Below are 13,450 nucleotides of genomic sequence, written 5' to 3'. Positions count from 1 at the left end.
CAACTCTTGCTGTGTTACCACTAGGATACCTGGTGTGAAATCCCCCAGTGCAGAAGGCAGGTGGGGACACTGGCGAACGTCAATGCCAGCAGCAGGTTGGGTTTTCCGATGGGTTCTGTCTCTCATCCCCCCCTCACACAAGAATCACAAATAAGGTTTACAGCCCCTTCAGCACTGAATAACTGCAGGTTTAACAAGCAAGAATTCACAGAAACTAATTTTGTTAGCTAGTACTCAGTAAAATTTAAAGATATTACATTGTTATTACAGAGGAAACTTTGTCCAGAGTAACTGGATTTCATTTAATAGCAACCGTCGCTACACAGGCAACCTGGCTGACATCAAAGTGAGTGCTTTCATTTTTAGCAGAGATTAAACACAGAAACCTACCTCACAGGATGACCGAAGTTTAGTTATCTGTTACAAAACCCAGCTAACAGACTCTTATTGTTTTAACTACTATAAATAGCAAATTTTTTTTTTTAATCTAAGACTTAGACAATGAAATTTTTCAAATGATGGAAGAACTGGTTATATGAGAGCAGAATAAAAACATAACTCATTAGCAATACCACTGAATAGCGAAATTTCATATATTTCAAAATGTTTTAAAATGCTAATAAGTATTCTTTCTTAAGGGCTTCTCTTTCTTTTCATATACAGAATCTAAAATTAATCAACATATTAGGAAAACAGTAGCTTATCACCTCCATAAATAACCTTTTTATGATTTTACTAACATTAAAATTCATACGAAACTATTCCATTGCACTGCAAAATAAGATACAAGAAAATTTAAAAGTTACATATACTACCTACACCTTTTTAAAACACCACAACTTAAAATCTGAATGCTCTGGGTTGTACAATGCATTTTGGAGCAAAATTAATTTTCAAAAAAAAAAAAATTATTACATTTATCATCTCCCTGCCCTCCAGGAGAATAGTAGTGTCCCTTGGGCAATATCATCACGAGATTCAATCACACTGCAAAAGCGTCCAGACAGGTTTTGAATATCCCCAGGGAAGGAGACTCCACCACCTCTCTGGGCAACCTGTGCCAGGGCTCTGTCACCCTCACAGTCAAGAAGTTTTTCCTCAGGTTCAGATGGAACTGCCTGTGCTTCAGTTTCTGCCCGTGGCCTCTTGTCCTGTCACTGGGCACCACGGAGAAGAGACTGGCCCCATCCTCTTGACACCCTCCCTTCACATACTTGTACACCTTGATGAGATCCTCCCCTCAGTCTTCACTTCCCCGGGCTAAACAGGCCCAGCTCCCTCAGCCTGGCCTCATAGGAGAGATGCTCCAGTCCCCTCATCCTCTTTGTAGCCCTCCGCTGCGCTCTCTCCAGTAGTGCCATGTCTCTCTTGAGCTGGGGAGCCCAGAATTGGACACAGCACTCCAGGGGAGGCCTCCCCAGGGCTGAGGAGAGGGGCGGGATCACCTCCCTCCACCTCCTGGCAACACTCTGCCTCGTGCTCCCCAGGAGACCATTGGCCTTCTTGGCCACAAGGCCACACTGCTGCCTCACGATCAACTTGTTGTCCACCAGCACTCCCAGGTCCTTCTCGGCAGAGCTGCTTGCCAGCAGGTCAGCCCCCAACCTGTACTGGGGCATGGGGTTATTCCTCCCTAGGTGCAGGACCCTGCGCTTGCCTTTGTGCAGCTTCAGGAGGTTCCTCTCCGCCCAGCTCTCCAGTCTGTCCAGGTCCCTCTCAATGGCAGCACAGCCTTCTGGTGGGTCAGCCACTCCCCCCAGTTTAGTATCCTCAGCAAACTCGCTGAGGGTGCACTCTGTCCCTTCCTCCAGGTCACTGATGAATAAGTTGAACAAGACTGGACCCAGCACTGACCCCCGGGGGACACTGCTAGCTACAGGCCTCCAACTTGACTCTGCGCCACTGACCACAACCCTCTGAGCTCGGCCATCCAGCCAGTTCTCAATCCACCTCACCGTCCACTCATCTAACCCACACTTCCTCAGCTTACCTACGAGGATGTGACGGGAGACAGTGTCCAAAGCCTTGCTGAAGTCCAGGGAGACAACATCCACTGCTCTCTCCTCATCCACCCAGCCAGTCGTCCTACCACAGAAGGCTATCAGCTTGGTTAAGCATGACTGCCCCTTTTCAAATATGTTCAGTTTGAACTATGGAAAGACAGCTTATCCAGCAAGCCTGTGTGTAACAATTCTCTCTTCAATCTTCCCACTTGAAAACCTCCCTCTTGTAATTATAAGCAATTTTATGGCTTTGCCTATTGGACATCAAACTGGTACAAAGTCTGCCCACAGAAGATAGTACGCAAGCTCTAGTCTATATATTTTTATTGTATGGGGAAAAAATCCCAAACTAGAAAATGAATGAAAGAAAACAATTAAAGCAAACGAGGTGGAGGATGCTAGAAGAAAAGACTATGACAAGCAAGATTAGGTATAAGTAATCTTTCCTTGTCTTGGAGTACATCTCTTTCTTACTATTTCACCTGATAAGAATTCTAGTATCAGGCAAGCACAGCAAACAAGATTATTCCAGAGGAGTTGAGAGCTTATTGGAGGTCAGGGGTGGGGAGGGGGGGGGGAGGAATTGAAAAAAGCATAGAATGATAATTAGACAATTACTCAGACACATGAAGTTACACAACACGTTATCACAATTATCACAAAGGTATCACAGTTACAATTTTTTACCGTAATCTTAAATAAATCCATTAGATGTTGGGAATTAAATTACTTCTAGTGCCTGTTTATTTTGGTTATCTTAGTAGAAGGATACGAACATATGGTGGAAATTTGTCCTTGCCTAAAATTACTCTGCTTGTACACAGTACATTGTAAACATGCAGACAAAGAATAGCCCTGCCAGGTGCAGTGAAAGGAGTAAGAGGATAAGAAAAGTGGGGAAGGCGAGAAGGGCTTCCCACCATCCCTTTCACACATGCTAAGGAAATATCATTTGCTGCAACAGTAAAAATTCAGAATACTTCAAGGTCCAGAAGGAATAAGTACAGCCGTAGCACACATATCTGCATTAGGAAATAAATTTAAAAAAAAAGAAAAAAAACACACACACACACACACACACACATACACACACACACAAGAAAAGGCACTGAGAAATGAGATGCCTGACAGATAACCTGATACTAAAAAGTAGATGTGGGGTTGAGAAAGAAATGTGGATCCACCAACAGAGAGAGGCATATTATAATCAGCACCACGATGCCCTAATGGAGCAAAATAACGGAGCAAAGGAGGAAACACTTCTGTAGTGGAAGAAGATAACACTACCTTGCAGATAAAAAAAACAATCAAGGTGCACAGGGACACAAGAGATTTCCCCTCCCTGAAGAGTAACCCCAAAAAACAAAAGCAGCAAAACAGAACAAAAGAAACTGGAAGCATAAGAGACCTCAAACTAGATATGCTGCCTGCAAATATGGATGAAAAATCTTCCACTAGCGAACAAAAAACAAAGTCAAAACAACCAAATGGGGAACACTGATTCTAGCAAGACAATTCTTAGCAGATCTGCATTTTATTATTTCTTTACTCATTTGCATCCTTCCTCCTCCTCCTTATGCAGAATACAAAGGAGAATTTGTTCTTCCTAGAGCCTGATTTTTGCATCTACTTCACGTTTCAGTTCAGAAACAAATATAGGCTTTCAAAGATTAGAAATTCCTCTGATTCTAGTACCTGATAAAAAAACATGCCCATAGAAACCCTGGAGGCCTCCTCTTGATCTATCTCAAAGAGAATGGAGAATTCAATGAAAATTTTCTAAAGTCTCTGTAGAGCATTTTGGTGGCCAAAGCAAGAACGGCTATAATTCAAACCCACTACAAGATAACAACTCCTATGGGAATTATTTTCTAGTTTATTAAAAGTTTGCCCATTCACATAAAAAACAGAAAAAGCAATTAGAAATTAGTTCCTTACCCCTGGAAACCAGAACTCCTATTTTCAGCTGAAAGGATAATATAAAATCAAGCATTCCAAAGTCAAAAGAAGTGCAGGGAATTTAGTGCTCTTTCCCATTTCTCAGAAGCCACATTTCAGATGGCAAAGTGCAACAAATAAAATCCTTATTTAATTTTTAAAGCCAGATTTTGAGTCTTGTAACCTCAGGGATGTGAGTATCTCATTGAAGTGTTTCCAGCTATACAAAAAACAGATCAATGTCCTGGAACTGAAAAATACTGAAGAGAACCAAGGGCTGTCAAGAAACAGAGGCCATTTATTTAGACATCTTCATTTTCAGTGCACACAAACTTTCCCAAAACAACAATTAAAGTGCTCTCTCCTCTAAAAAACAACTGGAACAGCAAAAGCATTGGGGAAACTCCTGACTGATCACAGCTGTTTTCATTGTCTATATTTTTCTTCAATTTGTAAACAAGATTTCCTTCCTCTACTTTTCCCACCTGTAACCTGTTAAAAGTTATCCTGGGCACCAGCAGTCAAGATGATTTCTCTCACATCACTACCCTAAAATTTCAGCTACAGTTCTTTAAGCTCAGCTAGTCCTTCAACTAAGTTTTTATGCTTCTAACCTTCATTTTTTAATAAGCATTTATCCCTGTGGTCACAAAGGCAATCCAATTCAGTCAGGAGCCTGACAAGAAACAGCACGGCTTACCTTTTTCTAAGAGCTTGCTCAGGTAGACCAATGCCCCGTGCTCATGTGCTGAGGTTCTGTGGGGATGGACAAAGCAGCAAATTTGGGAAAGAGTGGTGACAGGAGTGAACAAGCAACCACAGGAAGAAATATTCTCCCTCCTATTGGTTTTGCTTTTTCTGTTGTTGGGGCTGTCCAAGATAGGACACAGTTCTCTCTTTATGCTTAATTTCCTTTTCTGTGCTAAAGGCTAGAGGAAGGAGAAAATACTGTTGAGGGAATAAGGAGCCAGAGGTCTAAGGCAGTTGTGGATCTATTCATAACAGACAAGAGACTAAGAGTTATGAGGAAGTGAATAGTCTAGGACTTGTGCTTTCCAGGTATTTTGCTTCCAGTTCATGAATGTTGATCATAACAGCATAGGAAAGGGCTGTTAATGGGACAGACAGAAGAATCTATTTCTTTTTCATTTTGGGCTTTTTATTTGAAACTCATCAAAAGACCAGAACAACAGCATTTATAAAAGATACCCAGAATAACAAAGAATCTTCTGTTGATTTCAAGTCACGTTAACATACAGAAACTAATTCATTTTGGTAGCTTATAGTCATATTGATCAAAGGCATCTGCAACTGTCTTGGTTGCACATGCACTGTAGTAATTATGCATGCAAATGAGCAAATCAGACATTTTTGTGGTTGCTCACCAGTGTAATTGCTATAACTCAATATACGATCATGGTAACGATACACAAATCGCACATGCATGCAGTTTTAAAAACCTGAAGTGTTGCATTCATTGTATCTACTTTGATAATGTCTTATGGAAACACTCATCCACTGAAAACAAAAAAAATAGCATTAACTTTTTAAAAGATGTACGTTTATTCAACTGTCTACGGAACATTAAAAAAATATAACAATCCAGTAATTTTTTTCCAAGCTGACATATCAGCAAAATCTCACCACTGTCATGAGATTTACCAACTTGAAATGAATACGAAAGATACTTAAACATAGCCTCTAACACTTCCTTTTTATATATATTTATTAACCTGTAACTTCATAAAGATTATTAGAGGATAGGCATTTATTTGAAAAAAATTATGCATATGATCAAAATTTTTAAGAAGAGCTGGACTAAATTTCCATTAGCTCATTATAACTTTACTAGGAATAAGTGAAAATATTCAAAACATTGGGATTTTTATCATCCTAAACAGTTAGAGCTACAGGATTTGATTATACTTCAGAAGAGTCAGTGGATTCAAACCTGTACAAGACGTTTTCATTAAGGTACTTAAACAACAAAGTGGAAAATATGCTTTCATCTCTCAAGACCAGATTTTGACATAAGAAACAATTCTTCTTTAACATAAGAAACAATTTTGCTAGGGCAAAAGCATTTATTATTAAGTATTTCAAAGAATTTGACAGAAGTAATAAAATATTTAGATATTGCTGTATTCTGGCAGACCACACCGTAGTTGTATTGCCTTCAGCTTCTCTACTTTGATTTTCGCTCGCAATAGTTCCTCTTCCAGCTGCTGCTTTCTTTTCAAACCATCCCTTTTTTCCTGGACATAAAGCCCAATTCTTCTTTGATTTTCTAAAATGATTTGATGCTCTTCTTTCAGCATTTGCAACATCTGTGGGTCATACCCACACATTGGTCTAAAGCGTTCTCCAACCTCAAGCCTAAAAAGCTCATCTCTTCTTGGAATAGGAGAAGGAGACATCATCACTCTCATATCAACTGAAGATACTGATGTCGAAGGAGACCTTTCCATAACATGCACCAACTGGTGTTCTTCCTCTTGTCCTAAGTTCTCACTTTGCTGTGAATCTATAACCAAAGAGGGAGGCGGTTTGACATCCTCTTCCAATTGCAACTCCATCATGACTGTCGCAGGATGGTGATCCAACACTGCCTGTGGTGAACTGGTACCAGCAATTGTTTCTTTACTGATAACAGCACTAGAACACACAAAATCATACTTAAATCATCCATGAAAAGCCATTACAAAAAGTGTGGTTGTAAGTAACAAAAGTTTCATTTGAAATACTAATCTTTGCTATGTCTATGATTCTACTTCATTACATGAACACTATCTGTACCTCTCTTCCTTTCTACCACGTACATTTAGCCCTCTCTTATTCAGGTGCTATCAGTACTAAGCAGGCAGGATAGTCTATTGGAGAACCATCCCGGCAGGTCCTCGTTCTGAAACAGGATAAGCTAGAAGGGCTATTAGTGATAAACAAGAACAAAAGGAAAGGAGCAGCAGGTGATGCAAGTGATAGAGCAAATAGTCTGTACAATACAGAATATGGGGAAAAAGCATAAATTTAGATTGAGTGGACTATGCTAGAAACATGTCCATCTCCCAAACTTATTCCATCTCCTCCTGTTCTAATGTGTTCCCTATCGTCGATTCATGCATCCAGGTGTAAGTGTATTTTTATGTAAAACAATCGCTGAACAAAATTACACAGAGTCTTGGGAGAAGAAACCAGAGGCCAGAGGATGGCCTTACTAGTAGGCTATGGAGTCGAGCTAATTCTTGCTCCTTCCCTTTGCACCAGTGATCTCAGTATTTTTCTGACGCTTTAGGCTTCCATCAAGAACAGCCTATAGTTCTGCACGGTGTTTCTCCAGCTTTTTAAAAGTACAACACCCACTTGACTCATGTGTCTTTGTATAAACCCCTGAGTCAGCAGCACTTCAAATCATGATTTGACATTACCTTGGCTTTGATGATAATAATGGCTCAAGCTGTCCCTGCCTACTTCTCTACCATCAGTTGTGTTTCAAAGTCTTAGTTGTGCATATCACCCCTTAATTCAGGAAATACTTTAAGCTAGATAAGCTGTTTGATCTGTTTTACTGTATAGATCCACAAAGAATATTTTGAGTATGACTTGGGAGGCAGTATACTATAATATGGGAACAGGAACACATTAAGCTGGTACTGCCGGTATATCATCATGGCCATGATTCTCTGAAACAGGGGCTGGAACTACTGGCTGCAGATAGGAGAAATTCCCCAAATCTGGAAGAACTGACCTGCTGCTAGCAGCTAAAGGCAGTGGATCCATGATTAATATAAATTCACAGCAGTAATTACAGATGCTCCCCAACCCTGAAGGACCTGAGTTGCTATTAAAAGTGGGGGGGGGGGGGGGGGGAGGGGGGGGAGAGAGTTTTAAACTTTTTTAACTCCTTGTGAGTCCTACAATCCACAATTGGAGAAACAACTGTCTAATTATTAACACAGTGCCCTGGTTAGTGGCAGATGTGGGTTCAACTTCCCAGAAGCAAATGAGGAATTTAATTTGTATATCCTGCATTTTGTGTAAATGAACACTCCTTAACAGTGATATCAAGAGGAGGCATTATCATCGCCTCTGCATCTGCCCCACAGTCTTTGAAACTCTTGCTTCAGAAGAAATAAGTGGCCAATTTCTGCAGGACCCTGATCTAGCCCACCATCCATTAATATGAAGGTGCAATTTCTAGAACAAAGGCATGAAAGCTTCTCAATGCTCAGTTGTAAGTCTCTTTAATAGGGTGAGAGCAATATACTTTCTGTAATTAATTCTGCCAACCACCCAAACTATTTTAACTAAAGCTTTAAAAAAAAAATCCACCTGAAGCAGATACTTAAAATAGAACTTTCATTTATCCCAGAAGGAAACGTCGGATAATCTTAATTTTACCTATTGTTACCTGAGCTGCCTATAAAGTATCAGTTCTAAGACCTCACTTCCTCCTCATGCCACAAAGCTTCACTTTTTCAGTATACCCCTTTCTCACGTTCCTCTTACTCCTCTCACTAAGCATCAGAAGTGCTTTCTTCCAAACTATGCTTTATTTTCACCATATAAATTGCCACCCTTTTTCTCCAGTGCTGACTATACTTCTGGGCTTCCCCTGGTTCACAACCGCAGCTTCTAATACCATTTCCCTCGTTCTTATTTTTTGGCACTTAGCCAGCTTGTAGCCTGAGAAAAGTGGAAGCTACTAGCTGGAGAAGCAGGTCAGTCTGACAAAGGGAAACAGAGGGAAGAAAGAGAAAGTGAGAGAGGTTAAAGAGAAGAAAGATAGGTAAGATTTGGTCCAACGTAGAGCCTCCAAACTGGAAAAAAAAAAATCCATCTCTTACAGTCTAATCCATTAAGAACTAGCAAATTACCAAATCTTCAGGTAACTCAGAGAAGGCCTTTTTTTAAGACAGTCTCTTAAAATAATTAGACAGGGAGAGAAAGAAGGAATTGAGAAACAAAAGAAACTCCTGTATGGTGGTTACAAATGTTGTTTCTGACAGCTTGACTGAAAGACAGACAAACAACAGTTACCACAATTGGGGGATGGTATTTATAACCCCAGAGACACCCATGATTCACTAGGTTTCATTTAATCACAGTAAGCCAGAAATCACTTAAAGGTGCGATGAAGAATTTGGATTCATAAGTCGTACTTCCCTCCAAAAACCTAAGCCATGCTTTAGTGAGTTAAAGTCTAATATACTGCTCAAAATCAGGGGAAAATGTAACTCAGAGTTAAGATTAAAACTATAAAAGTAATGATATATTTGGGCAGAAAACAAAATATTTAAATGATATTCCATTTCTTCAGCACATACTGTATTGGTTGATCCTAGGAAAAAACACTTTGGGTGAGCAGTAATCAAGTCAATGCTCCTAGAGCCACAACGGACTGCAAAAAATGTTTAAATTATAGGAGACAAACTATGGAGATCATTAGCTCTCAACCATTCATAAAAAGCGTCACTGCTTTTCATGAGCCTATCTACAAACCTAAGTTCTCATACAACTTTTTTTTTTTCCCCCCTCCTCTTCCCTCTTCCTTACAAAAAAGTTGGTAGCCAAGACACTGCAACCTTTATTAGCGCAATTAAAAGCCCTGTTTTGTTCCAGAGTCTCCTTTGGAGCTGCTCCTCCAAGGGCATTCACCAGCAGCACAGCCCAGTTGCCTCAGCCTTCTTTACGCCAGGACCCACAACAGCATATTTTTAGAGCATCTGGCACATTGGGATTTAGACAATTGTTAGCATTCAGTTCAACCAGTGGCACCATGAATCAAATTCATCCTGCATGCGCATGCCAGCTTCTCTTAAGAGTGCTTAGCTGTTGCACCAGCTATCAGTATATCTGATTAAAATACGGCAAGTTCACTTCCATTAATCTGCTAGTGAAAATAATAAAAAAATCAGAGCTTTCTCAAGATTGCTGTGAGGTGGTTTGAATTTCCCTCCCTCCTCCCCATCTTAGTTTTTGCATCTGGTGGAACCAAAACCTGACCCAGGCATTTTTTGATCCCTCCAGGACCCATACAGAACCAGCAGAGTGTTGCAAGTCAGAGCTGAGGGGCATTAGCCAGCTGTGTGAGAAAGCCTGCATGCTGCCTGCTTGTATTATGTCTGGCTCAAATCTAGACAGTGTGTCTCACTTTACTGAGCAGTTAAAAAAAAAAAAAAACCTACAAAAAAAAGGAAACTTCTGCTGCTGTACCTCTCAGTTTCTCTCTTTATTTAAGCTATCTAATACACAATACAGAAGTACTTGGAGTTTAGACTGCAATTAGCTTTGCTCCAGTTTCAGAGAATGACCGTCAGTGCAAGAAAAGTATAATTTAAAAATACATTTGCACTCACAAAGACACTGTGGTGTAGGGATTCAATTTTTTCTTTAAGGATTAGGATCAGTTAAAATATAATATGCAAACATCACAGTAAATGAGATAAAAAAGGTATAGGAACAAGGCTTCTTAATTCTATGAACTAACTTTATTAAACATCTTATATAAACTAGTAATTGTTCCATATGCTGCAAAATGACTGCAGTATTACCTTAAATGGAGGAGAATAGCCACCACTTTGCCAGTGTTTGAATAATCTGCCTATTAAAAGGTAGGGGAGGGGTAGAGCTACTATTTCTCTTTGATTCCCTCTTAACCCTCACTTTCCAGAGTATGACAAAGACTCTGAAACAGGCTTTGAACCAGAGCTGAAAAATGAATGCAGTGCTAAGTCACCATAAAGCTTACCATAAAAACAAAAGAAATACTATTTTGTCATTGCTCCCAATTTTGGGGTGTTCTCTTGTAAGCCTTTTCTTTAGGACACTGAACACAAGTTAAGAAAAGCCTTACAGAGTAGGTAGGAGGCGCCATAATTTTCATTCAGCAAAAAAAAAAAAAAAAAAAAAAATTATCTCACCTTTGTGAAATGCTCCTTTCTCTTAAACACACATTGGAAATCTGTGGAATCATCTCCACAACTTTCTTGGTTGGCTCGGAAATGCTGCTTTTATAGTCTGAATAAGTCTCCTTTTGCTGCAATAGCTCCTGTTTGGCATATTCTTTGAGCCTCTTGTACAGCGTGCGCAGGCCCTGTGCAGTGCGAGGAGGGCGATCTACTCCGATGGCATTGTAGTTATCAGCTATGATATCCCAGCATTTGTTTTTTTCCACTATTACGGAATGCTTATTGGTATGCTCTTCAAGAATTTGAACATACGGCTTCACGAGTTTTAGCAAATCAAGCTTTTCAGATAAGGTAAAATTAGAAGATCTGGCCTTCCCAACCATTGTTATCTTTGAATTAAGGAAGCAGTTCCTGAAGCCACCATGCAGTCCCTAGCTCTGCTCAGCTCTTTTTCACAAACAGAAAAAGATCAGGCTTAACTAGGCTAGTCTCATTTAGGCCCACGCCTACAAGGGAGGGTTTATTAAAATTCCTTCAGCTTAAGCTGACGCAGGTTCAGGAAATCTGCTTAAGCCAAGCCTGACCTACATAAGGCTTCAGACTGAAGACGACGAGAAGAAACAAGCAAAATACACTTTTGTATGAAGAGCCCAGACATACATAGGATTTAAAAACATAAAGGTTTAAAGATTAGCACATTACCCAGCTAAAAATTACCTAATTTAGCTTGAGTAACAAGCTCTGACACATATCTCCAGCTCCCTCACACATATCTCGAACCGAAACTGCACTCGGGATTCTGCCTGTACCGATGGCCAAAAACTGCCACAATTGTTTGGGGAAAACGTGTAGACTCCTAACCGAGCAGGAGGAGGAAGGAAAAACTACAGGGCGATAAGCATGGCGTGCGTAGAGAGATCCCTAACAGAGCCCCTGGTCGCGGCTCCCTCGCTGCTGCTCGCTTACAGCATTTGCATAATGCTGGTCCTGCTGTCAATCAGGCAGCGCATATCCTCTAGCTAGTTAGGTTACACTCGGGCTCGGGCTTCGCAGCAAAGCTAAGCTTCTCCTCCATTTCGCAGCCTGCTCCCGCTACCTACACAGAGGCTTCTTAAAGAGGCAGCTTCTACTCACGGCCAAGCGTTTGGCTAAAGCAAAAAAAAAAAAAAAAAAAAAAAAAAAAGCAAACAAAAACCCCCCAAACACCACAGCACGAGCACTGAATCAGCTTTTTATTGTAACTTCAGCCTGCAGCTGTGCCCTGCTATAACACGCCTGCCTTTTAATGCATGTGTCATCGCCAGTCAGGCCGCAGTGACTGAGAAATGGCATGAGCTAACTCTCGGGCTACATGTAATAAAGGTTACATTCAGTCATGACAGATTTATGGAGTGCATTATAGTGTGTGGATACTGGGATTTTCATAATATCCACCAGGAAACAATCTACTTTTATGATAACACTTCCAGGCATTCCTTCCAGATAAAATCTGATTTTTAGTAACAAGATGTGCACGCTATGTTCATGCATTTCTAATGTTTGCTCAAAAATACATCACCTTAAGCCGAGTTTTAACACAGAAAGGCATACAAGGCTTTAAATACCCGTGGTCTAAACTAAATCAACAAATCTCAGAAACAGAAGAACTTGCAGAGATAAGAAAAGGTGCTCACAAATACACAAAGCAAAAACTAAGTCTGAAAAATTATGTACATCATTGAAAGAGTCCAGAGGGTGCAAACAAACACAATTTGAGATAGTGGCGATGGCTTCTCAAGCTTAACATGTTCAGCCTTGAAACCAAGGGAGCCTGGGGCGGGGGTGGGGGGGGAGGAGGGGGGGAGGGGTCACACAAAAGAGAAATCTAATTATAGTTTGAAATATCTTAAGGCAATAAAGATCTAGGTATGAACTTGTTTGCTCAAAGGGGAACAAACCCAAAGCAGACACAAGTCATATTCAAACCAAGAAATTCAACTAAACAAAGGGAGACTTTAACTGCTAAAGTCAATTCCCATTTAGAATACCAGCATGCTTTAAACAATTTCTGAAACTTGGCTTGTCCATACCACCTAACAAAATTTGCCCAGTCTGCTTTGCTGGAATTGCTTTCAAGTCGAGATTAAATAAAGCATGTTATAGTCTGAAGTCCATTTCAATAGAACTGAAGAAACAAAATACTCATGTGGTGTGACAGCACGCTTCTCCCCTCCACCGCCCATGTGCTGTTCTCCCCCCTCAGCCTAAACATCACCTCCTCATAAACAGCACCTGGACAGGGGCTAACTGAGCACCATTTAGAATGCAAATATGACAATGAGTCAATCATCTTACCCCCATAGAGAGGGGGTGGTCCAGAGCCCATTGAGCTCTCCTGCGTGGCAGTGGGCTGCACTGCAGAACCTCCTCTTGAGCAGGGACGCCTCTCAAGGTTACTCCTTGAGGTCCAGAGATTCCTTACCAGCAATAGATCCTCTGTAAGTGACACTGATAGCATGCTAAAACTTTGAAACTTTGTTAAGTTACCTCTCTGATTGATTGTACACACAAACCTTAAGCACAAAGCTTAGACTAAGTCTTGGTCTCCCTGACATCTACTTG

At 40.6% G+C, this 13,450-nt stretch overlaps 2 protein-coding genes across 5 annotated transcripts in view; both read right to left on the bottom strand.

Annotated features, from left to right (window-relative positions):
* The window catches only part of RAD54B (RAD54 homolog B), a 70,029-nt gene that overhangs the window by 37,822 nt on the left and 18,757 nt on the right, over positions 1–13,450 (bottom strand). The gene's annotated exons all lie outside the window — the stretch shown is intronic.
* Positions 2,315–11,891, bottom strand: FSBP (fibrinogen silencer binding protein). Its single transcript, XM_009676016.2, has 2 exons — positions 10,862–11,891; positions 2,315–6,596 (listed from the first exon to the last, which is right to left on the bottom strand). The coding sequence occupies exons 1-2, from the start codon at positions 11,230–11,232 to the stop codon at positions 6,071–6,073; spliced, it is 897 nt and encodes a 298-aa protein (XP_009674311.1). The 5' UTR covers positions 11,233–11,891; the 3' UTR covers positions 2,315–6,070.

Source organism: Struthio camelus, chromosome 2, assembly GCF_040807025.1.
Source record: "Struthio camelus isolate bStrCam1 chromosome 2, bStrCam1.hap1, whole genome shotgun sequence".
Classification (NCBI taxonomy): Eukaryota; Metazoa; Chordata; class Aves; order Struthioniformes; family Struthionidae; genus Struthio; species Struthio camelus.
The sequence above is the reverse complement of the archived record's forward strand: the minus strand, read 5'-3'. Positions and strand labels throughout refer to the sequence as shown.

Excerpts from the sequence above, each read along its gene's own strand:
- FSBP (XM_009676016.2), bottom strand. The coding sequence starts at position 11,232 with ATGGTTGGGAAGGCCAGATCTTCTAATTTTACCTTATCTGAAAAGCTT. Across the intron at positions 6,597-10,861 it reads GAAAGGAGCATTTCACAAAG|TGCTGTTATCAGTAAAGAAA; the intron begins GTGAGATAATTT and ends TGTGTGTTCTAG.